At 37.2% G+C, this 27,671-nt stretch overlaps 1 protein-coding gene across 1 annotated transcript; it reads left to right on the top strand.

The window, feature by feature from the left end:
* The first annotated feature begins 15,137 nt into the window (after window positions 1-15,137).
* On the top strand, window positions 15,138-26,798 carry LOC6043698 (solute carrier family 28 member 3). The gene is made up of 9 exons (XM_038261333.1): window positions 15,138-15,661; window positions 20,411-20,549; window positions 20,717-20,767; window positions 20,891-21,088; window positions 21,376-21,563; window positions 21,623-21,776; window positions 21,837-22,450; window positions 26,099-26,607; window positions 26,668-26,798. Exons 2-9 carry the CDS (start codon window positions 20,511-20,513, stop codon window positions 26,760-26,762), a joined length of 1,848 nt encoding a protein of 615 aa, XP_038117261.1. The 5' UTR covers window positions 15,138-15,661; window positions 20,411-20,510; the 3' UTR covers window positions 26,763-26,798.
* Window positions 26,799-27,671: the final 873 nt, after the last annotated feature.

Here is a 27,671-nt window from a genome sequence, read left to right as displayed (position 1 = left end):
CCCACAAAAAGAGGTACACTCAGTTTGTATGGGAGCTGTCAACATACTCCCGGGCTGTAATAAACGCTCTATCTCACTGGGGATTCAAGCTCGAAGTATCCATAATCCAAGCTCTACCCTCTCGGGGGACTCAGGCACACAAATGCAATAGTAAACGCTCTACCCTCACAGGGAACTCAAGCTACAAGTATCCATAATCCAAGCTCTACACTCTCGGGGGACTCAAGCACAAATATGCATAATATTTGCTCTACCCTCGCAGGGGACTCAAGCTACAAGTATCCATAATCCAAGCTCTACCCTCTCGGGGGACTCAAGCACACATATGCATAATAAACGCTCTACCCTCACAGGGGACTCAAGCTCAAAGTATCCATAATGCAAGCTCTACCCTCTCGGGGGACTCAAGCACACATATGCATAATAAACGCTCTACCCTCACAGGGGACTCAAGCTGAAAGTATCCATAATGCAAGCTCTACCCTCTCAGGGGACTCAGGCACACATATGCATAATAAACGCTCTACCCTCACAGGTGACTCAAGCTCAAAGTATCCATAATCCAAGCTCTACCCTCTCGGGGGACTCAAGCACACATATGCATAATAAACGCTCTACCCTCACAGAGGACTCAAGCTCAAAGTATCCATAATGCAAGCTCTACCCTCTCGGGGGACTCAAGCACACATATGCATAATAAACGCTCTACCCTCACAGGGGACTCAAGCTCAAAGTATCCATAATGCAAGCTCTACCCTCTCAGGGGACTCAAGCACACATATGCATAATAAACGCTCTACCCTCACAGGGGACTCAAGCTACAAGTATCCATAATCCAAGCTCTACCCTCTCGGGGGACTCAAGCACACATATGCATAATAAACGCTCTACCCTCACAGGGGACTCAAGCTCAAAGTATCCATAATGCAAGCTCTACCCTCTCAGGGGACTCAGGCACACAATGCAATAATAACGCTCTACTCTCACAGGAGACTCAAGCTACAAGTATCCATAATGCAAGCACTACCCTTTCGAGGGACTCAAGCTCAAATATGCATAATAAACGCTCTACCCTCACAGTAGACTCAAGCTCAAGGATGCGAATCATCACTTACAAACGCATCAATTTGTGATCGGCATCCTGCGTTGGTATAAATTTCTCCATCGCTTTCTAACACAAGATGAAAGAGCACATAACAGTCAACAATGATGAACCAAAATAACCATCAGACACACGCATAGACATGATCTGTCACTGTCTGTTTGTCTCTTTACGCTCATCCTAGCTAATGCGACAAAGCAAGACAGCACGTACCACACGAGCATCGCAGGTAACTAGATAGCAAATTAGGCAACGTTGCAAAAGAGAAGAGCTCTTCCTACGATAGTCGTTTACTTGTTTTGGCAGATTGCTCATCTCTCTCAGAGCAAGTCGAGAGGTTCCATTGAAATGATGATCCCATCTATGAGTTGGTAGCATCCCTGCTCAAGCTCAAAGCATAGAGAAAAAAAATCAAATGGATCGCTTTACAACATGGCCTTGGCGGTCTTTATTAAAAGATTGCAAGTGTGGAACTTGCAGTCCGAAGGCTTAAAACGATCCATCCAAACCATTTTTTTACACTCACGCTCTCATCCTCCCCGGGATTCGATTTGACGACCCTTGGATTGTGAGTGTCCCTGCCGACCAGCGTGGGTTGGATAACCTAACGACCTGAATTTTGAAGTTAGGCCGGGGCCAAATCAGTTCTTGATAAATCTCACCACTACACCACCGGATCCGTCCAAAACTCAATAATTCGTCTACCCTTCCAGGGGACTCGAGCTCAAAGTACACTAGCAGTCACAAGTAGGACTTATTATAATTTGATTTATTTTTCTTGAGTTTTGTTGTTTCATTATTTTTTTGATTTACTTCACTTTCTTGACACTCCCTGTTATTGAGGATTTTTCATTATTGCATTTCCTTCGATCTCAATTAACAATTATTATTCAACCTAAATCAATCAAGTACACTTTTTATAATTAATAGAAATATCATCATTCTTAGTTTCTTAGTAGAAGAAAAACATTGCACGAAAATTCTGTTCATAATGCACCTTTAAGTCGTTTTTTTTTAATCGTTTCCACCGCTACAAAACAGTAAAGTATTGTCCTTTTTAGAATTATCCTTACATGATTTGGTATACTTAATTTTTGTCGTCACTGTGTCGACTCAACTAGTTCAAAGATTGTTCACATTTCATACTTCATACTTTATAACCAACTTAAATCATAAAGAATAAGAAACTTTTTCTAACATTACTAAAGTAAAAAAATATGTCGTTGTATTTAAATAACTTCAACTTCAAATCAATCCAATGCCAGAACTCTCACCATTAGCAGTTCAACACCATTTGATTAAACAACAATGACTCATTTTTTTATTTAAAATTATTCTCTTCTGTATACTCAAAACAAAACATAACGACACCACAACGAAATACATTAGTTCTGTTAAGAAACAACAATAAAACTCAACAACTGTATTTTTATACAAGATCCTTCCATTACAGCACTGGTTCTACAAAAAAATAAAATGTTTGCCTAACATCGGGCTGACATCGGTCCGACAGTAGAGCATTCTCTATACGGGGACCAACACTCGAGTCGGCCCCACATCGACCAAAAGTTGTACTACCTTACCTTAGCGGGGAAAAATCGAACGAAAACGCTGCAGCCACGGCGTTTCTTTGTGTGTGTGAAACCAATCAAACGGGACACCGCGGCCGACTGCAGCCATGACGTTTCTTTCTACACCAAAATATTTACGATCGAATGCCGGAAAACACGACAAAGTTACCATCAATCAAACAACAAAAATTTCACCGCTGCAGCTATCTGTGCTCTGCCTTCAACAGAGGACGCCGACGCCATCATGGTTTGCAAACACTTCACAACAGCCAAACTTTGAATAAAAATAATCACTAAAATCACTAAGAACAACAAAACTTATTAATATCTTGATAAAGTATCGCGGAGGGAGCGCTGATTGCGCCATTGTCGTGACTTGAGCGGTATTCACTCCAAATTTTCGGAAAATCTTCCGTTTCGGATAAGAAACACAAACGCGTCTTTTCTGGCCAAAGCAAAACACACGACTGATTTATTTCTTGTTTGCTCACACATACATCTTCAACTTCTCTCTCGGCTGACCTGATCTCTCTTATTTCGCTAACTCTCTCTCTCTCTCACTCTTCTCTACCACACTCATTCACTACATAGAGTACAACGTATCAACAAATTTTATTCATTTTAATTCATATTTTTACTCAATAATGTATCGTGCACTTATTTTTCAGTGTTACTAACAAGATTAATTCTCGGGTGAGTTTTTAAAAAGCCGTAAGAGCCATTGTGACCTCTGACACTAATTTTCGTTTTTCTAGAAAATGAAACAAAATTTCATTTATTTTAAGTTTGGGGCACTTGAAGGACGTGTAGATGAACAATCTCGAGCATTTTGATATTGGTTTTTCGTAAGTAGGTCGAATACCGATGCAAAAAGGACTTTGTTTAACAATGGCTCTTACGGCTTTTTGAAAACTAATCCGAGAATTGCATTTTCCTCTCGCTCCGTCGGAATCCAATTCTGCCCTTTACTGTGTGTCGTAATTGCTCTGTCCAGTGGGTTAACACAGAAATTCACTTCATTAATTTTTTTGAGCAGATAAACATTTGCGATTGAACTTCAGTTTCCTACAGTATTATACAGTTAATTTTTGCTCAATTTGATGAAGATTATTTATTATGAAATATTATTTCAATAAATGGCCAGGTAGCAGTTATTGATCAGCCCGCCTGTGTGCTTCTAGCAGATGCGGCGAATGAAGCTGATGCAGGTAATCTCGAAAACACAAAACTTTAAAATTCGATATCTCTGGAACGAAACATATTCATTTCTGTCGATAGGTGATTCTTATGTAAAATTGGCAGGAGAACACGATGGTGAGGTCAAATAAAAAAAATAAGTTGGGGTGTTTTGAGATACGGCCGTTTAAAGTTTTCAATTGCGCAATACAGGTACAAAAAATAAATTAATCAACATTATGATCACGGAAATGGATTCTACGTCCAATTTCCTTCAAAATTGAGTCTAAGACCGACCTTCTGAGATTTGTGGTTCCTGAGCTACCGCCGTTTGAAACTAGGAGGTTTGGCCAAAAATCGCCAAAAAGTCGATTTTTTGGGGAGGTACAAAAATGGAGGGGGTGGTCCGATTTGGATGAAATTCGGGATTCTTGCATGTTTTGATGGTATCAACAGCTCTGCCAAATTTGAGCAGGATCGGAGAAGGTAATTTTCAAATGCTGTTCCGCTTCAGATGGAATGACCCATATATGAATGAAAAGATAAAATACCATGATTGCTAAAACTAGCTCAGTTGCAAATAGGTAACAGTCATTGGCCACCTACGGCGCCCTCCATGTTAGTTTATAGATCTATAGTTAAAGGGACAAAATTTTTAGTAACGCTTGTTGCTACTAGGCCAGCTGATTTACGCTGTAGTTTACTCCCCACAACACGGAAAAAAAAACAATTCTCGATATCGTGAATTGAATTCACTGCACTATACTCATGAATAAATTCCTTCGTGGTTCTCACATTCGTGATTTTAATTCACGATAACGAGAATTGATTTTTTTCTGTGAGCTCCATGGCCCTGAAATGTTTTTAAGTAGGGTATTTGGTCAAGATTTCCTATATAGGAAGATGATGACGACCTAAGAATTTAATAATTTAGTCAATGTCTAAATTTTATTCTCAAGGCAAGGTATCGATAGCTGTTGAGACAATTCCCGTTTATTTTGTAAATTATCCAAAATATTGAAACAAAAATAATCACTTAAGAAATAAATCAGTTCAGTTGCTGTCAGAAATTGGCAAAATTTCAATGAATTCAAGAAGTTTATATTTTTTATTCATAGTTTCATGATCCCATTTGCAAAATATTATTAAATAAAAGAATAAAAATCTATTGAATTTTTTTCAAGCACAGCTTTAAAAAATACTTGTATCAAAAAAATCGCAAATTCCAACATAACCTTGCATCTACCGAACTACAAATTGATCAAATGCAACAAATTGCGCCGTAGCGGTAGCGGCGGCTGCATTCTCTCCTTCAAACGTCTTGACATATTTTGATCGCAACCATTCAAATCTCGAACCTGCGCGAGACTACTCTAATTTCTTGATTGCGTAATCGCCAACAAAGCATGCATTTTAGGTTGGCTCAACGCTGCATGGGAAATTAGAAAAATTCGTGACGAGGACACGTTTTGGGAAATTTAATATCGTGACCTACACACACCAACTAGTATTTATTTATATAGAAGTTAGATTTAATGTTGGATTTTTACCAAAAGATTATCACTGAAAATAAAGTAAATTGGCAAATTCTGAATGTTTGTTTGTTTTTTCTGTAAATTGTTTAAAAAATTAAAGAAAGCTGAAAAATGCAATATTCATTTTAAAAAAATGGTCAAGCTATCGTGCAAAAATAACCACATTTACCGGAAATGCCATTTAAAACCAACTTAACCCTTTTCCAAAAAAAATGCATTTTTGGAAAAGTGGGCCATATTTGAGATATAAGGGGTAAATATTTTAAAAACCACTACAATTTAATATTATGATTTACAAGGAAAAAAACATACAAGACATCGAAAGTTTGACAAAATTATTTTTATAATTTATTTGTAGTGTGTTTTTAACAGGGGGATGCTAAATGTAGTCATCTTGGGGGGTTAAGATTGATATTGCTTGGAAACTGAGCGCAGTAAAAACAAAAATATTTTTTTTATTATTTATATTTCATTATTTTTATAATATAAATTTTTAATTACTATAGCAAAACTCAAATTACACGATTAGTGCGCTGACCACGGGGACGCGCTGTCTTGTTTTTGCATGCTCATTTTCATTTCTTTTGTGTCGCTGTTTGAGTGCTTGGGTGCGTGGTTATTATATATAGGTGAAGGGATTTTATTAAATGATCATTATATTGCATTATTATATTTAATTGATTATATAACCACACTATATTTTACACTTAACACATTATACAAAACACATAGGAAACTGTAAACAGGAGCGTTTGGTACGGTATGTCCATGCATCCTTCCTCCCCTGTAGATTCTGTGAAATGTGCTCCGTTCACAGAATCTGTCTCTGCGGTTAATGCAACGCAGTAGGCCTGGCCGCTTTAATTTATGCAATACATCTTCGGGGTTACTCAAGTGTACTGCAATAATTAATATTGACAAGAAAGAACTTGGGGCGTAATCTAACCCCAAGTTCTTCCAGGGTGCTTTCTTCGGACTGGCTGCGCTTGTGTTCGATTAGATTAGATTAGATTAGATAAGATTATAGCAAAACTCAAATTACACAGTAGTTTAATCAAACGCTTCATGTGATTAACTACAAATTTAAATAAGGTTATCGGCCAGATGTTTTCGAAATGATCCAACTTTAGTAGTTTATTTTGAACATAAATTGAGAAAAATCATTGCGAAAACATATACTACCATTTGAACGTAAATTGCGAAAAAATCAGTATCGTTCAATTTGTTTTGGCTTTGTTTTGGTGCCGTAAATGACAGCTCTCTTTTGTTCTGGTGCCGTAATTGGCAGCTGATGATGGCTGCAGTTGAGCTGCCTGTAGTGAGATATAGATGTCGCTCCCCTGGTTTTAACCATGCGCAATAGGCCCCCAAAACCAAAACTAAAAACTCGATTCGCCACCTACATTCGAGTAGAAGTACTTTGGTGCAAGGATACGTTTACGTTTTTGCGCGATAAGTGCAAAAGGGAGTGACAACTATTTGAAGGTTTTCTAAAATAAAATTGATCTTTTCGAATAAAAAAAGTAAGGAGGTAAGAAATAAAAAGTTCTATCGACTGACTTTTTGATTTTTTTGATATGTTGCCCTTTTCATTAAAAATTCTGAGATCCGGATTGAAAACGCGAGAATGAGGTTAGATTGCTAATTTTGAAAATCATTCCAATTATAATTTTTCAAGCAGAGCTTTGCTTTTATGGTAGAAGTGACCTTAAAAAATATTTGTCCACTTGAATAATCTACATTCTCAATTGATTAGTTAGGTTTTGGTTGATTAAAACATTCCCTTATTTTGAATCAGATAATGAACAGGTTAAATCGGCCATCACAAAAATATTTTCGTTTATATCAGCGATTCTCAACCTTCTTCTAGGTCGGTACCCCCTGCCATGTAAATCAAGTAGGCCCGGTACCCCCGTTGAGAATCGCTGGTTTATATCAATTAAGCTATATATTTCTTACCTGAAAATGGTATAATTTTCTATTAATGTCGATTTTATGATGAAATAAAACAATTTCAAATTTCAAACCAATTTACTCGCTGTAGGTTATAATGAAAACATCACCCCAAGTTTCAGCGCCCTCTAATGGGGGATAATTTTGACGTTTGATTGCCTATCCCAGTCAATGAAATACCTCATTGGGTATTAAAGCCCTATGTAAATTTTTATATACAACGGTAAAAAACACGATTGAAAACCATTTCTGATCACTTTTTTTCATTTTAATGCAAAAAAAATAACAAGACAACATTTTTTCGATGGATCAACTATGGTCCCTTTGGAACGAGCTGTCAAGTAGGAGCTTTTCTGTCAAGAAGGACCGCGAGATTATTTTTTTTTAAATTGGTTTAAAAACCATTTTAAAATCTTTGCGGTCGTACAAAGGGTCATTGTACTCAGAAAAATAAGCTTTTTTGCTGTAAACAATAATTTCAGCAACCTAAGCTTCATTTTAGGACCCAATTTGACGAATTTTAGTTTAGCCTCCTTTTACGTAGCAGGCCTAATGCACGATTTGTACCCTTATCCGCCCACTTTACAGTGATCTAAATGGTCTTATATGTAAGCTAGAAACTAGTTGACACCCTGTTGATGTGCCACCCTGTCGTCCAACCATGCCAAAATTTCTTGAAATAGGTAGCTTAACAACTTTTCCTTAGACACCAACGCTTTAAGAGATCACCAGTACACACCCTGTAGGTATGTCACCCTGCATGTCAATAATTTTTAAATAAATTTTAGAGGACATTCAGAAATATACTACTACGGTGTTAGTTTTAAAATTAAGTGAAAAATGAAAATTATAAAAATCAAAAGGTAAAAAGAGGGTTGCCCCATACTAATTTCCATACAAATTAGAATCCCTTTGCAGAAGCCGGGTCAAAACCAATCGCTCCCAAATTTTGGGGCGTTGTTTGGGGGTCCAAATGGAACCGGAAAATACCTGTTCTAAAAAATCGATCATGTCGAGCCACCCTAATATAAATATTCTCGTCGCGCTTAGAACTGCTAACACACTTTTCAGACTGGCAAATTGGTCCAAATCATTTATGCAACAGTCCACATCTGACGGCGGCGTCGTCACCTAATGTTCTCCAATGAATAATAACGATGCACTTTTGCCTGGCCATTCTGGAGGAAGAGAAGGAGGAGGGTGCCAGTCGCAACATTTTATTCCAGGAGGTACTGACGAGGCTCGCGGACACCCTCACCACGCATATGTGCATAACTCGGTTCGACTGGCTGCTGATTGCTGGCAGTTCTGAGACAACCCCAGACTGCGGGAGGTTGGGGTTCTAAGTTTATGATATCAAAACTATACTCAGATGAGCTCTGGGTTCCGTAAAATACCGCAGGATTCCCAGGTCTTCCCTAAATCTGCGACCTGGCTGCTACTGCTGCAGCAGTTACCTATTAGAGACCCAGTTATGCAAATATATTTGCACTGTCTCCGGTGAGTCTCGGAGCTTCAACTCCGTCGCATATGCGGATGTCATTATCATATGTGCATTTCGTATAAGAGTCGAAGTCAGGTCTTTCAGTCTGCAACCCAAATGTTCCCCAGGGGTTACAGGTTTCATTTCTGGACTGGTCGCTGAATAATAAATTCCTGGTCCAGGAACAGGACTGACTCTCGGAGCAGAAAATGCATTTGGATTCCAATTTGCAACAGTAGACTGCATCTTATCGTATGTAGACAGACTATTTTGGTTGCACTTTTAAACGACTTGCAGGCGAGACAGCTACTTCGTTGCAACTGGATATGAAGATGTAAGCTTATGCTTCTCTGTAGGTTCTTTAACTTTATTACAGAATGCTTCTAAACGTAACATGTTAATGGAAATTAAAAACGTCCCAATTCAGCAGGTTACGTTTTAAGCTATTCCAGCAATATCCTTAAATATAAAAAAGAACTAAAACTTCCTCGACAACCCAAGCCAGACAGCAAACTGTTGCCTGTCTGGCTGGGTCAAACGAGCGCTCAGACGATCCACCTCGTACACGAACCAGCTGCACCCAGGTCCCGCATAGACAAACTGCACAGTGCACCATTATACGTGGTGGCGCCTTCCCGGGGGGAGATTGCGATGCACTTTTCATTCATAAAGAAATGGCACACCAGAACAGAAGGTGGAAGTGTGACATAGTTTGGTTGCACCGAGCAGCTTTAGAGGAAATGGCATCGTAAACACCAGCACCCCTGGGAAAGCTTCCAGTCCAGATTGCACTTTGTTCAAGCCAGTCAATTCGAGCTACAATCTCTGGACGTGCTGATGTCTGGAAGCGCAGGAGCTTCCGTAAGAACCTTTAACAAGCAGATTTAAAACGACATCGACCAAAAAATACAACAACATGTCGCCTCCTAAAATAAAGCACAATGTCCAGACGACAATGCATGCAATTTGACTGTGATTTGAATTAGACGGCGGCGGCGCGTCGCAAACGAGATGCGAATTTGTCCTGATGCATATCACTTTATGGCGATGCGATGTTTTTCCTACCACACTCAAGAGGGAAAGGTTTTTAAATTTTAAATTTGAGCCGACAAAGTCTGCGACTGAGACAAGTTGACCTAGATTTGCTAAACATGAATACGGCAAACGGACAGACAAACAACATTTGAATTCCGAAGTTGTTGTTTTGCTGTCTGATCAGAAATAGATTTAAATAGTAATGAAAATAAGACAAAAAAAACGAAGTTGACTTTATAGCTGTCGGCCACCATTGCTAGTACCAACCACTAGTGTCTTCCTTTTATCTACAAGGACTTCGCCGCCCTGGGCTTCTAAGTGTATGAAAGTATGGCACGGAGCGACGGCGCCGAATACCCATATTTACACAAAGAATTTTAGAGCGCCCGCCGCGGGATTCGAACCGGCGACCTCTGGGTTGTGAGTCCAGTGCGCGGTCCAATTGATCCACACGGGCGGGACTAATAAAACAAACTTGACAAACTTGAGAGTAAATTGTAATACAAAACGTTTTTGTCTTTTATCGCAAATAATTTCCTGACTGCCAAACAGCGATATTTAAAAATATGTATGCATAGACAAAGTTTAATCAGGTTTTTGGTCTTGATAAGGCCGATAAAAATATTTTTCAAAGTTTTTTTCCCTCGGCACTGAGGAGATGGAAGGGAGGGAGAGGGGGGTTAGTGGTTGGTCAAAACAATTTGAAAAAAGAAAATATATCAAAATGGAAAGACCAAGCAAGTAAGAAGTTCAAAATTTCATTACAAAAAGGCATGGAAAATGAATTATATTGCAGTACAGTGTCTTTGCAATCATTAGTTTTCAACAAATTAAAGTCACATTTTTTGTGGATTTTTTTTTCGGTGCTGTACAACAAAAATTTACAAATACTCAAAATATTTTTTTGCAATTCCGTCGTGAAACTACTCACTTTTCCTGTCATTCTTGAACGACGAAATAGCCTACTTTTCTGTACCAAAATTAACAGAATCGAATAGCAACACTTTTCAAAATAAATGCTGACAAGTTCTACTTTTCAGCACTCAAATGGGTGCTGAAAAGCTGAACTTTTCAGCACTTGTTTCGAAAAGTAACACTTTTCAACATTTTTTTGATTTAAACGATTTATTGACAAAATACATGAAATTTGACATAAAATTTCACTCAGTGTGTGTTTTTTGGAATTGCAAAAAATGTTGTATGGAACTCGTTGCAAAACTTGATTTTTTCAGCACTCTTCGTATTTATCCAACTAGGTGAACCTCGTTGGATAAATGTACGACTCGTGCTGAAAAAATCCTCTTTTTGCAACTTGTTGCATAAACTACTATTTGAATTTACTCAAACATGTTAAAAATTAATAAAAACGCTTGGGAATGTCCGTTCATTAGCTGATTGCATTTCAAATTATTTAAAAAAAGTTGGAACATTTTTTTTCTGCTTCCCGATTTTTAACTATTTTTGAAGAGGGGGGAGAGAAGACAAACATTTTGAAAAATATTTGCAACAGCCTAATCAATTTGGATTTTATTTTTGAAATTAAGTTTCAGAAAAAACGATTGCACATAAGGCCAAAACCATCACAAATCCCATGATTTTTTTTACACCTGGTTTTTTTTTTTTTTTTTGTGAGGATTCACAAACCAATTGATTATATGGGCTCATCCACCGGAGACCTCAAGAAAATGCATTTTTTTTCTCAATTAATACTGAAATTATAAATATATTTCATCTATTTTATTGGGATCCAAAAACCGAAAATCTCCGGGATTTCCGTGTAGCATTATTTTGAAGTTGGTAATTGTTTCATTTTTCAAATTCGAAGTTTCAAAATCACTACACTACACTCACTGAACAGCTTTGTCAATTACAAATTTCTAATTTTTATACTTTTCTTAAAAAATCAGGAAATAAATTAAAAATTAATGATTAAAACTTTCAAGCATAATTGTTTTTAATTGTATAACTTTTTATGAAATTTTTTTTTCATGGAAGGGGGTTTCAAACTTTTTAAAACCTTTTTAAATTTTGGGACTTAATCGATCGGTAAACGACGTAAGATTTGTTGTGCATTGTGTGATTCTTTTCATTTGTTTTTCTGAAAATTAAGCATGATTTATTTTCTTTTTAATATTCATTTGTCTTCCATACAAGAGTCAAGAGATGAATACTTTAGATAAAATTATTAAAACTATAAATAATTATTGAAAAACGTATTCAATCATTTGTAAATAGATTTAGTCTTTCATTTTTTTCACAAATGGGACTCTTTTATGCCTATAAATAAAATTGATTTTGGACCCTTGATCGGAAGAAAGCATTAAACCTGTAAAAAAAATGTTTTTCTGTTATTCAGTTCATGATTGCTTTTCAACCGAAATACGCCTGGTATGTATGCAACCGTTGGAAAGCGTTCTGAGTACCCGACCAAACGAGAAGTTAATTGAACAACACACTAACAAAACAGAAAATATGATTGCTGCAAATAGTATACTTTTTTCCAAACAAATTCAAAACATTTGAAGATGGAAGTAAATTTTTATGTAAGCTAAATTCATACAACTATTGAAGAATATTTCTCTAATAGGAAAATATTATTGATAAAATCGATTGGAAAACTTTTAAGAGTACATTGTGTAACGTAAATGTTTTGTATTGCTAATCTTTGCAAACTTTTGTATGTTGGAACTGGAAATCGGAAAAAGCTTAAAATCGTTTGAAAATATATTTTTTTAATAATTTTATTGATATTTAAAAAATATTTGATGGAAACGCAACGCTATGTCGATATTGTACTGTCTAATTTTTTTTTAATATCAATTGATTAGGGGGGTGGAGGGGGGGGGTTGAAAATTTAAATTTAAAAGCCACGTGGTTTACGCACGACCACATTTTCAACGTTGTTGAGCTATAGCTATAACAATGCATGATTCAAAATTAGAAGGAAATCCAACACGTAGCAGTGTAGATCAAACTTGGAACAAACTTTTCGTTCTTTTTTTCTCAACTGACTGATTGTTTATTTCAAAATATCATATCATTATTCAAATTAAACTATTAACTTATGGTTTTCAAAGGAAGAGTTATTGTTCGTTTTCACGCACGCCCGTTAAAAAAATAATATTGAGATGAAACAAGTTTAGTTTTGCCTTCCTCACTTTAATCCTGCTCTAAAAATCAATCGCCTTCATGTATACCTATCAACACAGAATTTAAAACTGGACAAGTGTGTGTCTGACTCAGTTCATTGTCTTACAGATCGAGTTTCATCAAAATTTAAGTTTCGATAAGAAGTTAATTTTAAAATTACGTGTTTTTTCTAACTTTGCAGGGTTACATTTTAGAGTGTAACAATATTCTACAAAATTGTAGAGCAGACAAAAACAAAAAAAAATGATGCATAGACATAAGGGGTTTTCATGTATTCTTCACGAGTTATCAGAATTTTACAAAAAAGTTTTCTGAAAAAGTTATGATTTTGAGCATTTTTGACCAGTTATTCAAAATTGTAACCGCTAAAACTCAATCGTGTGCTTGCACTGATTCTCGCAATGCACGAGTCTTAACAATCATTCAAGGTGTCATTCTTATGCAAAATTAGCTAAACATTCCGAAAAAAAATACTTTTAAAAGCACACGATTGAGTTTTTGGGGTTAAAAATTCGAAAAACTCGTCAAAAATGGTCAAAATCATCACTTTTTCAAAAACATTTTTTGTAAAATTCTGATAACTCGTGAAGAATACATGCAAACCCCTTATGTCTATACATCAATTTTTTTTTGTTTTTTCCTGCTCTATTGTTATACTTTAAAATGTAACCCTGCAAAGTTAGAAAAAAAACACGTAATTTTAAAATGAAAATTTTTTTTCTAAATGAAAAAATACCCTTCTGGGTTATTTCAGATTCGAAAAGTACATTAAATTTCCCATAAAATGACATGTCTCACGATTTTTGACAGTTGAGTAACGGGAATGGGCAGCGATTTTGAAACATTTTTTAACTTTTTGATGAAAAATACGTTTCTTTCGGAATTTTGAGTAAGCCATCAAATCGGGCGTCTAATTTTACACAAAAGTCCCTTTGACACCAAATTTCTATCTTTTCACGGTTGCGAGCTACAAATCACTGAAAAATGTGTCTTTGTAAAAAACCAGAAAAATGAAAGGGGTCGTACCGCCCCGAAAAATGAACCTCGGTTTCGTGATCAGGGACCAAAATTACTCCTAAGAGCAAAGTTTCACGAAAATCGAAGAGGGTCGGGGCAACTTTTTCCGATTTCGTGTGAGTTGGTGGAGAATGACCCATGAATGTAAACTATATCCGGATCCGTCATTCGACCCATCGTTGGTAAGGTAATCGAAATACCTTTCCAGCGAGTCTCAAATTGTAAAGATCTATGATAATCTTTTAGTAAGAGGTTTAGAAGGCACCACCCACATAGGTGGATTAAGTTAGTGTTGCGTATGATTTTGAACTACTTGATACTAACATTGCACAACTGAAAGAAATCATTGAAAATGACTTTGCAAAAACTGATTTTACATAGAAACGGAAATAGATTATTAACTGTATCGGAGGAAGTGCTCACCGTGGATTGCGCCATTTATATTTTTGGCGGTTTTTTTTTGCTGCCGTTGTACACGATCTCGATAGCAGATTAATAAGTTACTCATGATATGATAGGAGAAAAAAGTGCGCCCGCCATTGTATTGGCTTACGAACAATTTGATAACAGCAATCTAGACCGTATCGTGCAACAAGGTGCTTATAATAGAGTTTGAGAATTTAAGCTCTTAACATTGAAAATTTGGATTTTGATCCATGTTTTTTCTCAACATCCTCAAACTGTAAAATACTTGATAAGGGATATCATCATTATCAATGATACACTCTATGGAGTAATCCATCCACTTTACATTATCACTTCACTGTTCAAGGTGCAAGTTCAACTGCAACAGTTGCAACAGTTGCTTGAAACGGTAATCGTTTAGACGTGCATTGAATAGAGGTTGCCCGTGTGTCATTTCAATGGTGAGAGTTACATTTTTCAATAAATCAACTTCTCATTCATGATTTCAAGTACTGTTTTTCTTTTTACAAATATTTTATATATTTGTGTTAAATCTGTATTACCAACCCTATTCGCCAAAACACCACACATTCGCACAAATCGTCTGTGACAAATAATATTCAATCATCGGAGTACCTGTAGAAGCCATTCTCATAGACACATATAAACACCCCGTTCAGGTGGTAAACCACCACATCATTCATGATAGAGCCAAACAAATAGGCACTTTAGAGCTGAACAACTCAACAGGTGAAGCCCGGGGTTCGGTTCGGTACCTCGTTCAGTATAGCTCGCGACAGTCGGCCGAAAAGGTAGCCAATCATTAAGAGAACAACTTTGGAGACTTGAGTGGCGACGCGAAGCCGTTCCGTTCGGTATATCCAAAAACCTTGATTAAAACTGTTTGAAGAGGAGAAGGTAGCTTCGGGAGGGATTTCCCTACGGCAGTGAGTGATTCACCAATGTTTTGGCTTGACGACCCGCAGTGAATCGAGTTGGGGTTTTAATCGGTGGAAGAGCCTCATATATGAGATTTAAGCGGTTCTCTAAGTGATTCCCAGTGACTTAGGTCCAGTGATAGTGATGAACAAAGTTGAACTACGAGTGAAGAACCAAATTAGCATATCAGCTGCAGCTAAGCCCGCATAATTAAAGTGAATTTCTGATTACCAGAACCGGTATAGTTGGTTGAACTCGTTCTCAGAACGTAAACGGCTTTTCAGTTAGTTTTCAAGTAAGAATCACCATATTACATAATTCAGAGTCATCTTAGAAAACAAAAGTCCCATCAAGAGTCCCATTGATTTATGGCCACATTTTATCGCCTTGCGAAATAAGTGACGTGCGGTCGGAATTTCATTGTAATGCCCCCACGAGGACGTTGTAAATGCCGTGTCTGACAACCGGACTATTGCTGCCATTGTCTCTTTTTTTTTTGGAGCTATCTAGATTGAGCGTCAGCAATTGACAAGGCTTTGCTGATTAGAGGGATGAATTGAATAGGTGAATGGGCAAAAACAACAAAAGTTTCAATTACGGTCAAAGTCCTCCCGTGACCTTTAAATCATTTAAAAATATCTACATTTTTCATCTTTTAAGACGCTCCTGGTTCTGACAAAAAATATTTAGGAGCGAGTCCACGAACAAGGCAAACCCCTTTGGACCTCACCAATCTGACTGAAATTTTCAGGGGTTGTTTGTACATATAAAACTAGCATCTGGCCAATATATGAGCACTCTAGGTCAACGGGAAGTGGGGCAAATCAGGACACAAAGTTTGGTGGTTCAAAAACGTCAAAATCTTAAAAAGGCTATAACTTAGGCAAAATTCAATTTAATTTCAAAATTCAAAATGCATCTGAAAGGGCTTGAAAAATGCAACAAAATGCATGGTATAGCATCCCAATTGGTTGAATCTATAGGGAGTTATTGGCATTTTAGTGGAAAAAAAGCACAATTTTCAAACTCAAATAAAAAAATGTTCCATCCAGATATCAACTCGCTTCGACCTGCAGCTTGTAGGGGACATCTGAGACTACCATTTGAGACTGAGAACGCTTTGGGTAAGGCAGTTTAACGTATTAAATAAACACTTTTTCTTTAAGTGATTTTTTTGTTTGTCAATTTTTGCTCGGGGGACCCCTTAGATCAAATTTTCCGGTGATAATTTCATGATATTCATGTTCCTGAGACAATTTCATGATAGAAACATGCACAAAAATGTTTATTTTCATCCATTTTAACCCTTTAAAAAATAAAAGTTAAAAAAATTAAAAATCTGCTATTTTTCTGGTGTCATCTAGTATCCTTGGAAACGAACTTGATTTTCAAAAAATGTGAATCGAAGATTTTTTTTTTACTTTCATTTTTTAAATGGTTAAAATTGATGAAAATAACAATTTTCATGCATGTTTCTAATGTGAAATTGTCTCAGAAACACGAATATGATAAAATAATCACCAGAAAATGGGATCTAAGGGGTCCTCCGAGCAAAAATTTACAACCCAAAAATTCACTAAAAGTAAAAGTGTTTATTTAATATGTTGAACTGCCTTACCCAAAGCGTTCTCAGTCTCAAATGGTAGTCTCAGATGTCCCCTACAAGCTGCAGGTCGAAGCAAGTTGATATCTGGATGGGACATTTTTTTATTTGAAATGAAAATTATGCTATTTTTCCATAAAATGCCAATAACTCCCTTTAGATTCAACCAATTGGGATGCTATACCATGCATTTTGTTGCATTTTTCAAGCCCTTTCAGATGCATTTTGAATTTTGAAATTAAATTGAATTTTGCCTAAGTTATAGCCTTTTTAAGATTTTGACGTTTTTGGACCACCAAACTTTGTGTCCCGATTTGACCCACTTCCCGTTGACCTAGAGTGCTCATATTTTAGCCAGATGCTAGTTTTATATGTAAAACCCTGAAAATTTCAGGCAGATCGATGCGAGATGGGTATGCTTTGCTCGTGGACTCGCTCTTAAAATCAATTTGAAATCCCACAAAATTTCAAAATTGACGTATTACCTAGTGATTAAAACAATGTTTCAAGTTATCGTTAAACAAATATTTTTTTCTAGAAGAAATTAATTTTGTGAAAAAACAATGCTCCTAATATCTTATAAAATTATCAAAAGCACGATTGCCTGATTCTCGGATTGAATTTTACGACGTAAATTTTCTTCTTGAATATAAATTTGTAAAAGCGAGAATATTTTTCATACACTTATGAAGTCTAGTCATGGCAATCTTGAAATCATAAACCGCGTTTTCTACGTTTTCATGAGTGAATTTTCATAAAAATTCATTCAAAAAAATAGGTCGTCAACTAAATTCTTGATTTAATAATTGATTAAGTATCCCGTAAATCGTGAATCCAATTGTTTGCGAACTCGTGAATCAAAATTCGTGATTTCTGGAACACTTTTTTCTGTGTAATCATAAGAGTGTAACACAAATTAACATCCCAACAACCAGTGTTGCAATTCGAGCGAGAAGAAGGAAAGCTTTTTATTGCTCGCTCTCGAGAAAGAGAACTTGTAGTCCTTTCGTCTCCTAACTCGCGCTCGCCTTTTCGTTCTAGCTCTCACTCTCACCGTGAGCGCTCGCGATCGCTTTGTGCTAGCAGTTCGTTCCAAAATATCAATTTGCTTGTCAAGCTTCTGAATGCTTAAATAGTTGTTTTTTTTTGTTTGGTTGCCAACTCGTTTTAATTCAGTGTTGCGTTCCTCACGCGCTCGTAAGCGCTCACTTTTCGCGCATTCGTGAGGAGGAGCGCTGCGCGAGCTAGCTCACGTTAGCTCCGATTTTTTCAGCTCGCGTTTGCTCCACGCTCGCGCTTGTTCCACGCTCGTGCTTGCTCTCACATTTCGCTCACGGAGCGCTCATTTTGGACGTTTCGCTAATCATTTAACGCTTTTGAGTAAGTTTTTTTTCAATTCTAAATGGATTTTTTGCTTAAGGTGCAGTAGGGCTGTGGAAATATGACTTTGTGAACAAATTTTATAATATAGGTATGAATATAGGGTTGAAATAACCCTTCTGACTCAAATCAAATAAATTGTCAATATTTTTCACCACGAAAAGGGTGGCTCTTTTTCCAACAAGTGGATTTTATTCAACACTTCCGCAACCAAACCTCTGAAAATATTCAATTACAAGTTATACATGATTTTTTGAACATAGATGATTGTAACTGTTTGAAAGATTATTTAAAAACATTAAAATAAGCATAAATTGTCATTTTTTTTGTACATAACAACAATACAATATGGTCCAATATGGATTTGATTTGTGAACAAACAGTGCATCTCTTCACGTCAATGAATGTTTACATTATGAATTTAGTTTTTTGTTCCTTTTTCGAAAAATGTCTAGATTTTAAATAGAACGTAAATTTCGGTTCGCTCATTCATTGCTTACTACTACCTACTTTGGCTCACGTGAGCGCAAAACGCTCCGGGGAGCGTGAGCGAGCACGAGCTACTTGATAAAAACTCACGCTCCAGCTGGTGCAAGCAAGCTTCCGTGAGCGCTCGCTCATTCGCAATCCTGTTTTAATTCTTGCTCGCGACCATTTCTGGTTCGCGAGCTGGCCCGTTCTCGAGCGGAGGAGAGCGATCGGCGAGTTGCAAACTCATAGCTGTTACTTACCTAACTAATGAAAAAGTACTCAAGATTTTTTCAAAAGAAATCGTTTTCAATTTAGGACAAGTTATTCGCCATTGAATTTCACAAAATATTCAACACTTGAGAATGTTTTTGTAAAAACGTAACTTAATCCACCCTAGGGTGGTTGGTGCCTTCCTCACATTAAAATTTTAAATTTTAAAGGGTGCTATCCAAAATAGACACAAAAGGGCTATGTTTTTCAGTGTTTTATCAATTTGACTCATTATTCATAGCACTAGATTGGATAGTCTTCATATTGCAGGGCATTTATATGCTTACACCTTATGATAGAGTAGCCAGATCCCCAATCCAATTCGTGCTTGTTGAAAAGGTCTTTTGATTAACTATCCAACGATATGTCGCATGAGAGATCCGGACAACGTTTTCATCAAAATATCTGAGATCCGGCCTCCAAAAAGAGCATAAATGACACTTAAGTGCTTATAACTTTTGATAGGGTTGTCAGATCTTCAATGTCTTGGACGCGTTGGAAAGGTCTTTTGATTATCTATCCAACGATATGTCGCATGAGAGATCAGGAAAACGGTTTCATCAACATATCTGAGATCCGGCCTCCAAAAAGTGCATAAATAACACTTAAGTGCTTATAACTTTTGATAGGGTTGTCAGATCTTCAATGTCTTGGACGCGTTGGAAAGGTCTTTCAAATACCTTTCTGAAAATGTATAACATGACAGGTTTTCTTACAAAAACCACCCTTTTTACAATCTTCCGAACTTTAGTCAAAATTGTTTTTTTAGCATAACTTTTGAAGTACTTAACAAAACTGCATAATTTTTAATAGCGACTTATGGGACCCCAAGACAGATCTAATGACGCCAAAACGGACAAAATCGGTTCAGCCAATGTCGAGATAATCGAGTGACAATTTTTTGATCAACATCCCACCACACACACAGACATTTGCTCAGAATTTGATTCTGAGTCGATAGGCATACATGAAGGTGGGTCTAGGAGGTCTAATTGAGAAGTTCATTTTTCGAGTGATTTTATAGCCTTCCCTCAGTAAGGTGAGGAAGGCAAAAAGAGTCTTCCGTCGAAATTTCGATAATTTTGTTAGTTTTCACACAGAAATAACAAAACTTAAAATCATAACAAATTTGACTCGTGTTTAGCACAGATACTTGTCGAACAATGTAGAGGGTTAACATTGTTTTTTCTTGATTTCAATTTTCCAAAATTCAAAACTCTCGGCTTAGTTAGAATGATTAGATAATAAATTCCTTTTGTTAGTTCAATTGAAAAAATTGTATATTTAATAAATATGTTATGTTTCTTTGTACCCTCTTAGCTATTTCTTCAACAATATGAACTCCAGTTAGCAACTTCTTCTATTAGTTTAAAAAAGAGAATTTTAAGTCTGACACCATCACTAGTCAACATTTCCAACGATGAGTGGAATCCAGAACGAGGCCTTCGACCACGAAGGGGTAAGTTTCTCAATGTTTTGGAGCAAAATACATCAGCCCATAAAGCCCAGTCAGATATCAACAGTTAGATAACAGTCCGTATACGTTACGCGTAGTAAACCTGGTGGGCAATTCATAACAAAACGACTGCTCTAATCTTATCAAATTAAAATTTCTCCCGTTCCCAGAATGGCCTACAGCTAACACACCGCAAAAGTGGCACTATCGTAAACACTGAGGTAAGCCAGGGCAAATCACTGGATTTTGAGATACTCAAAGCTTATCACCTATACTTGAGTGCATCAATATCTCAAATCCGTGTTATTGAATTGGGAATTCCAGTGTATAATCTATCCCTGAAGACTACATTTCCGTCATTTCCAGAATGGCAACTCTGCGGACACCGCCTCCCTGCCCTCAACTCCAAACGAACCTTCTACGACAAACTGGGCGACCTGGTGGACAAATACAAAGCCCAAATCCGGATAGCGTGGCTAGTGACACTGAATGCGCTGGTCATCATTTTCTTCGGGTTCGCCACTAATCACTATCTCGAAAAGGTAAGTTCTTCGACTGAGTGGGGGCGTAAATTTACGTCAGCAAACCCCGTGTCCATGTCTGGCCTATTTTTGGCAGAGGGCCAAAGCAAACACAATCGAAACACGCATACAGTCCTCTTATCTTATCCGGGATTTGGCCTGTTTGAGTTCGAAATAATTGGTGATTTAGCGCTTGTGACCATTCGGCAAAGTGATTGATAAGCCACTGAAGTGGCTTGCGATTATTGGCAGTTTTGTGTTTACGAAATTACATCGTATAGTTTAAACTCATATAAAATTTCTTTACAGAGGAAACATGTCTTACGGGATGTGGAATGCAGTGGTGCAGCGGTTACGGGATGCTGGTCCTGCTGTTGGGATTCGTCTATCTGGGTCTGGTGTACTTCCACATCGTGAAGCCCCTGCTCCGAAAGCCCTTCAAGTCGAACGTGGTTAAACCGTTGAGCCGAACGCTGGGAAACTTCTTCAGCAATTTGTGAGAATTTGCAATTAATACTACATGATCAATATTACTAATTTGTTATGTCTATTCAGGTGGGCTAAACTTGGGGCATGTGGAGTGATACTGGTAGCCTTCGCCATATTCTGCTTCATTGAAACTAAAGATGAACCGGAAAGGCTCATGTCTCTGGTCGGAATGGCAACCCTGTTCATACTGGCATTCATCTGTTCCAAACATCCCACAAGAGTACGATCCGACATTGTTTCTATTACTATCCTTAGATATTCAACTCTTCGTAACTTCCAGATCAACTACCGCCCCGTGGTCCTCGGAGTGACCTTCCAGTTTCTGCTTGGACTGTTCTGCATCCGGTGGGAGGTCGGCCGCAGCATTTTCGAGTGCATCGGGGACAAAGTGGCCACCTTCCTGAATTACTCCGCCGACGGAGCATCGTTCGTGTACGGGAACTTCATAGTCCGCCAGGAGGGCGTATTCGCGTTCGCCGTCCTGTCCGTGATCTACTTCTTCAGTTTCTTCATCTCGATCCTGTACTACCTCGGAGCGATGCAGTGGGTCGTCCTCAAGCTCGGCTGGATCCTACAAGCGCTGCTCGGAACCACAGTCTGCGAGAGCGTCATTGCCGCGGCCAACATTTTCCTCGGGATGAGCGAGTCGCCGCTGTTGATCCGGCCTTACATCAAGGACCTGACGCACTCGGAAGTGCACTCGATCATGACATCGGGTTTTGCGACCGTGTCCGGAACCGTACTGGCGGCGTACATTTCGTTCGGAGCGGAACCGGCCCACCTGATTACGGCCAGTGTGATGGCCGCGCCGGCTGCTCTCTGCTTCGCTAAGCTGATCTATCCGGAAACTGAGCAGAGCAAAACGCGATCGGATAACATCCAGATGGAGGAATCGTAAGTTTTTTTTATTATGGTTGTGGCTTTGGTTGTTTAATTTAAATTAATGTTTTAATATGAACAAGATGCTATGGGGCGTGGGTTCGATTCCCGCCTTATCCTCCTGGCCTTCTATCGGATGGGGAAGTAAAACGTCGGTCCATTTGCGTAAAGAGGTTTTGGGTGACTCACCACATAACCTTCGGAATCCGAAGTTCGGATGCCTAGAAATGAGCAGAAACTTGCAACAGAGCCCACAAAAGACCCGGGGGTCGTTAAAGTGGATTGCTTTGCCTTTTTTATTATGAACAATAGAATGTCTAGGTAAATAATACCATTCCATGTTCGATCAAATTGAATATGAAAAAATGATCCGTTCTCAGAATCCTTTCTGCGGTAAACACAACGCAGTAGGGCTGGCTGCTTTAATTTTTGTAATACATTTTCGGGTGTTCTCGGATGTAATTCAACTACACGCAGAAAAATGAGGCATATTTGAATCAACAAAGCGTTTTGTTGATTTGAAAATCATAGTTTTTGTTGAATCAACGCTAAACGTCAAAGCAGCTTTTTCAAAACAACAAAGACTTTTGTGGAATCGAGAAAATCAAGGTTTGTTTCAACGCAAAATCGGCGTTGATTATATTCAACAAAAATTTTGTTGATTCAAACCTCGTACAGGCTGATTCTACAAAACTTTTTTTCTGCGTGTATTAATATTGACAAAAAAAAATTACACGAAAGAATGACAAGTTTACAACATTTTTAGATGTTAAACCATAAACATTATTTTAGCAGTTCAATTTTGACGATTTCGCGGACAGTGTAAAATTCGTGAGAATTGAATAAGTTTCATGAATTTATCACAAGATGATTGCAGATTTTTTAACCAAACCTACTTTCAATTTCTTTAATTTTTGGCTTTTTGTTTATTTGTTTGTTTGTCAAGTTTTATTTACATGTTTATCCTCTATTTTTATTTTATTTTTTTAAGTGTGTTATAAGTATATTGCGGTTGAAGCAAACCATTTATTAGAAGGAACTTAAAATTCCACAGAAGTAGAGACACATGTTGAGAAATTAAGGATCGCTATTTGGAACCTTGATTTTGATTGTATTCTGTCAAACTTTTCTTGGTAAACTTACTAATTTAAATCATATTTTTATTCCCTGTGACAACAATTCAGCTATAATTTTATTCTAAAGATAGAATTACATGTTGAATTATAAGCTCCAAACTTGACTTATTAAAGTTTAATTTTTGAGATCAAATTTAATACTTTATAACAAAAATACAATTAAGAACTTTTTTTGTATTTTATTGTTGTTGGTGTTGTTTTTTTTTCAAACAAGTGTCATTTAACGCATTATTTCAAAAGATTTTTAAGGACCTATATACATATGGAACACAATAGCTTATAGGACCTTTTCAAAAAAAACTCTGGATTTGGATTTGTCTTTTCTTTTTTTTAGCTTAATTGCTTAATGCTTTTTTAACTGAATCCAGGTTTTTAAGCGAAAATGGCGTTCGAATGGTGAACGCCCGAAATGTCAAAATCACGCAGTGGTACCAACATTACGGAAAAAGTGTGCAATGACATGACAGCCAATTTTTTTTTCTAATGTTGGTGCTACTGCGCGATTTTAACATTTCGGACGTTCAACATTCGAAGGCCATCTTCGCTTAAAAACCTGGATAGGGTCCTAAAGCCCTATGTCAATTTTTTGAACATCGGTAAAAACGCGATTAAAATCCATTTTTGATCACTTTTTTGTTTTCATGCAAACAAATAAATTGACTAGAAAACATTTTTCGATGGATCAACTATGGTCGCCGTGAAACGAGCTGTCAAGTAGGATCTTTTCTGCCAAGAAGTCATTGCACTCAGAAAGATAAGCTTTATCATTTTGAACCAGGGGGATGCTAAAGGCCGCCATCTTGGGTGATTGAGATTGATAACGCGCGGAAACTGCGCACAGTGAAAACAAAAAAAAAATCATGAATAATTCAATTTTTGTTATAAGAATTACTGTAGTAAAAGTCGAATTACACAGTAGTCAAGTTAAAAGTTTCATGTGATAAAAGTACAACTTTAAATGAGGTCATCGGCCCGATGTGTGCTTAATAATCTCGACTTTAGTAGTTTGTTTTGCAAATAAATTGTTAAAATCACCTCAGAAACATACAATAACTTTTAAACGTACATTACAGTAAAATTTTACATAAAAACAATAATTCTGGAGTTTTTTTTTTTTTTGAAAAGGTCCAATAAACCAAATTTTCAGTTTTTGCTTTTTGGGTGTTTTTGAAACCGCCTTGAGTCAGGGGTATTAAAAACACCCAAAAAGCAAAAACTTAAAATTTGGTTTATTGGACCTTTTCAAAAAAAAAAAACTCCAGATAATTATTTATTTTCATTTTATGCCTACAGATTTTGGACTTTTTTTCACAGTGCGCAGTTGCGTTGTTTTGGTTCCGTAACGAACAGCTGTTCTTTTGTGCTGGAGCCGCTCCTTTTTGTTCTGGTGCCGAAGTGTTGGCTGCGGGTGAGCTGCCCGTAGTGAGATATAGATGTCGCCCCTGTTTTGAACAATAATATCACAAATTTTAGCTTCGTTTTAGGACCCAATTATTTTTGTTTTTAAGAATCACTTATTTTAATTACGGCATTACGGATTACGGCACTATTTTTGTTCATCTGTGTCTGTTCTTTTCGGAACCAAACAAAAATATTGAAAAAATATCCAGATATTGTACAGTAACGAGACCACAACAGCTGCCCGATTCGCCCTAGATGACTTTTCAGGGATAAAGTTTTGTTTGAATCATGCTGACAAAATAGATTGATGCAAATATGTTATTGAAATTTAAAAATAGCTGGAGAATTCTGTATAAAACCTAAATTGTTTCATTAATTTAAATATTTAAAACAAAATGTAAGAAAAGTTGAAATAATCCAAAAATATTTTGAAAAATATTGATATTAAGATGCTTAGCACCGCAAAAACAGTTTTTGCGTAAAAGATGTAATGCTGACTAAGTATCAATAAAACATAGGATTGCAAAACAATGCAATCATGCCTCAATGAAATTTAGTTTTTTTTTTAAATATTGTTGTGTGTGAGTAAATTAAACCTAAAACGATTTGCATCGACGAAAGAAGATTGAATGTTTTTTTTCAAAGTCATGTAAACTGGATATTTCATTGCAATCGACAAAACTAATTACAAGACATATTTATGCAATACAAAACTGAAACAAAACAAATAAACATTTTGAATAGTTATTTCTGATATTTAATATGGTTTTCAAAAATACTTCACATAAAAAAACTTTTATTTTTTTATTTTCATAAAATTTTCGTTAAGTTTTTTGTAAAAGGAACAATCTGTGTAAATTGTATTCTTTTTAATTGATCACAAAGTTAAAAATTTGCTTAAAAAAACATTACATTTCTGATTTTATGGTTTTGCGTTTAAAGTTTAAATCATCGCAGACATGACGTAATTTTTAAGCTTAAAATGTATTTTTAAACAACAACATTTTTATCTACATTTTTTTATTGTTTTTTTTTTTTTTGGAAATGTATGTAATGATGAAAAAATCAACAGGCCATTTTGATTTCGCAACGCCCAAAACAATAATTTACGTTCTCTTCATTCCAGTCCCGATTCCTCCGTGCTGGACGCGGCCGCCAACGGCGCAAACACCGCAACGGCCCTGGTCCTCGGCATCATCGCCAACCTGATCGCGTTCGTGTCGTTCATCGCGTTCCTCAACGGCGTCCTCGGCTGGCTCGGATCCCTGGTAGGTCTCGAGGACATCAGCCTGGAGAACATCTTCGGCACCATCTTCCGGCCGCTGGCCTTCGTGATGGGCGTCCCGTGGGACGAAAGCTACTACGTGGGCAAGCTGATCGGAACCAAAACCATCGTGAACGAGTTCGTCGCCTACCAGCGGCTCGGAGAGTTCATCACGGCGAAGGTGCTTTCGCCGCGATCGTCGGCCATCGCAACGTACGCCATCTGCGGGTTTGCCAACCCCAGCTCGATGGGCATCATGATCGGAACGTTGAGCGCGATGGTTCCGGAGAAGCGCAGCATGATCACGTCGGTGGCGTTCCGGGCGTTCATCACCGGGTCGATCGTGTGCTTTATGACGGCGAGTATTGGAGGTGAGATTGGGTTTTTGTGTTGTTTTTTTCTTCAAACTTTTAATAACATTTGTTTTTTAGGATTACTAATGGACGCGAAGATTTTCAACAACTTTGGGAAATCGATTGTTCAGGAGCTCTCAACTCGACAATGGTTTAAGTTGTTGCTAGTGTAACTTTTAAGAACAAATTGTAAATTAAGAACAAAAAAATGCCATAATAAAATACTCTACTTTAAAACATAAATGTACTTTTGATTTTGGATGTGATATCGCACATTATAATCGAAGTGTTTAGACTATCAATTCTTTTTTTTTTTTTTTTTTTTAAATTAAATATGTCTTTATTGAACATTCTTATAATAATTACATTTCTTTTACATGATAAGTGGTATGGCCTAATGCTCTTCATCTTTGTTGTATTTTTCGTTTTATTATTAACTGATCACATTTATTTTATTTAGTTCAAATAGTTTTACATTATTGCATTGAATTGAATACATTTGGGTAAAAAAAGAAAAAAAAAATCACTTTAACAGCTAATCCTAACCTAAAACTAAAAAAATAAATCCATTGAAATATTCAAATTCACTAGAACGAGTAAACTACGAACTGTATTTTAAGATGAATGCTCCGAGGATTCTTACTTGTTCCTGGCGAGTTTTGCAACCACGCAGTGTTGTTGTCATCTCGATGAAAATGTTCAGAAGTTCTTGTGGTGAAAACAGGTCACTACTGCCTTCACCCGTTGATGTTGGTTGGTTTTCCTCGGTTGCTGACTGAAGCCTGGAGGTGTTGTATGCTCTGCAACTTTTGCCGCTGATTCAACGGCAATGGCTGCAGATTTGGAACCACTCGAACAGATCCTGCTCCAGGTGACGCCAAAGCAGGAAAATCCACGTCCGTGTATGCTGGTGGTGTTTTGCGACGATTTGGTTGGTGCCTCGTCGTCGCTTGCTGCCGAATTTTACAAACTCAGCACGTTTTGGGCAGCTCCGATTCTTGGTAGAATGGTCGCCGCCGCAATTGAAGCATTTCGCTTCGATGTTCTCGTTGATTGTTTCGCAAGCTTGTGTTTTGTGCTCA

Source organism: Culex quinquefasciatus, chromosome 3, assembly GCF_015732765.1.
Source record: "Culex quinquefasciatus strain JHB chromosome 3, VPISU_Cqui_1.0_pri_paternal, whole genome shotgun sequence".
NCBI lineage: Eukaryota > Metazoa > Arthropoda > Insecta > Diptera > Culicidae > Culex > Culex quinquefasciatus.
This window is presented reverse-complemented; position numbering and strand designations above follow the sequence as displayed.

Coding starts and splice junctions, on each gene's coding strand:
- LOC6043698 (XM_038261333.1), top strand. CDS start 20,511: ATGAGTGGAATCCAGAACGAGGCCTTCGACCACGAAGGG. Junction 20,768..20,890: donor GCACTATCGTAAACACTGAG/GTAAGCCAGGGC, acceptor CTATCCCTGAAG/ACTACATTTCCGTCATTTCC. Junction 26,608..26,667: donor TATGACGGCGAGTATTGGAG/GTGAGATTGGGT, acceptor TTTGTTTTTTAG/GATTACTAATGGACGCGAAG.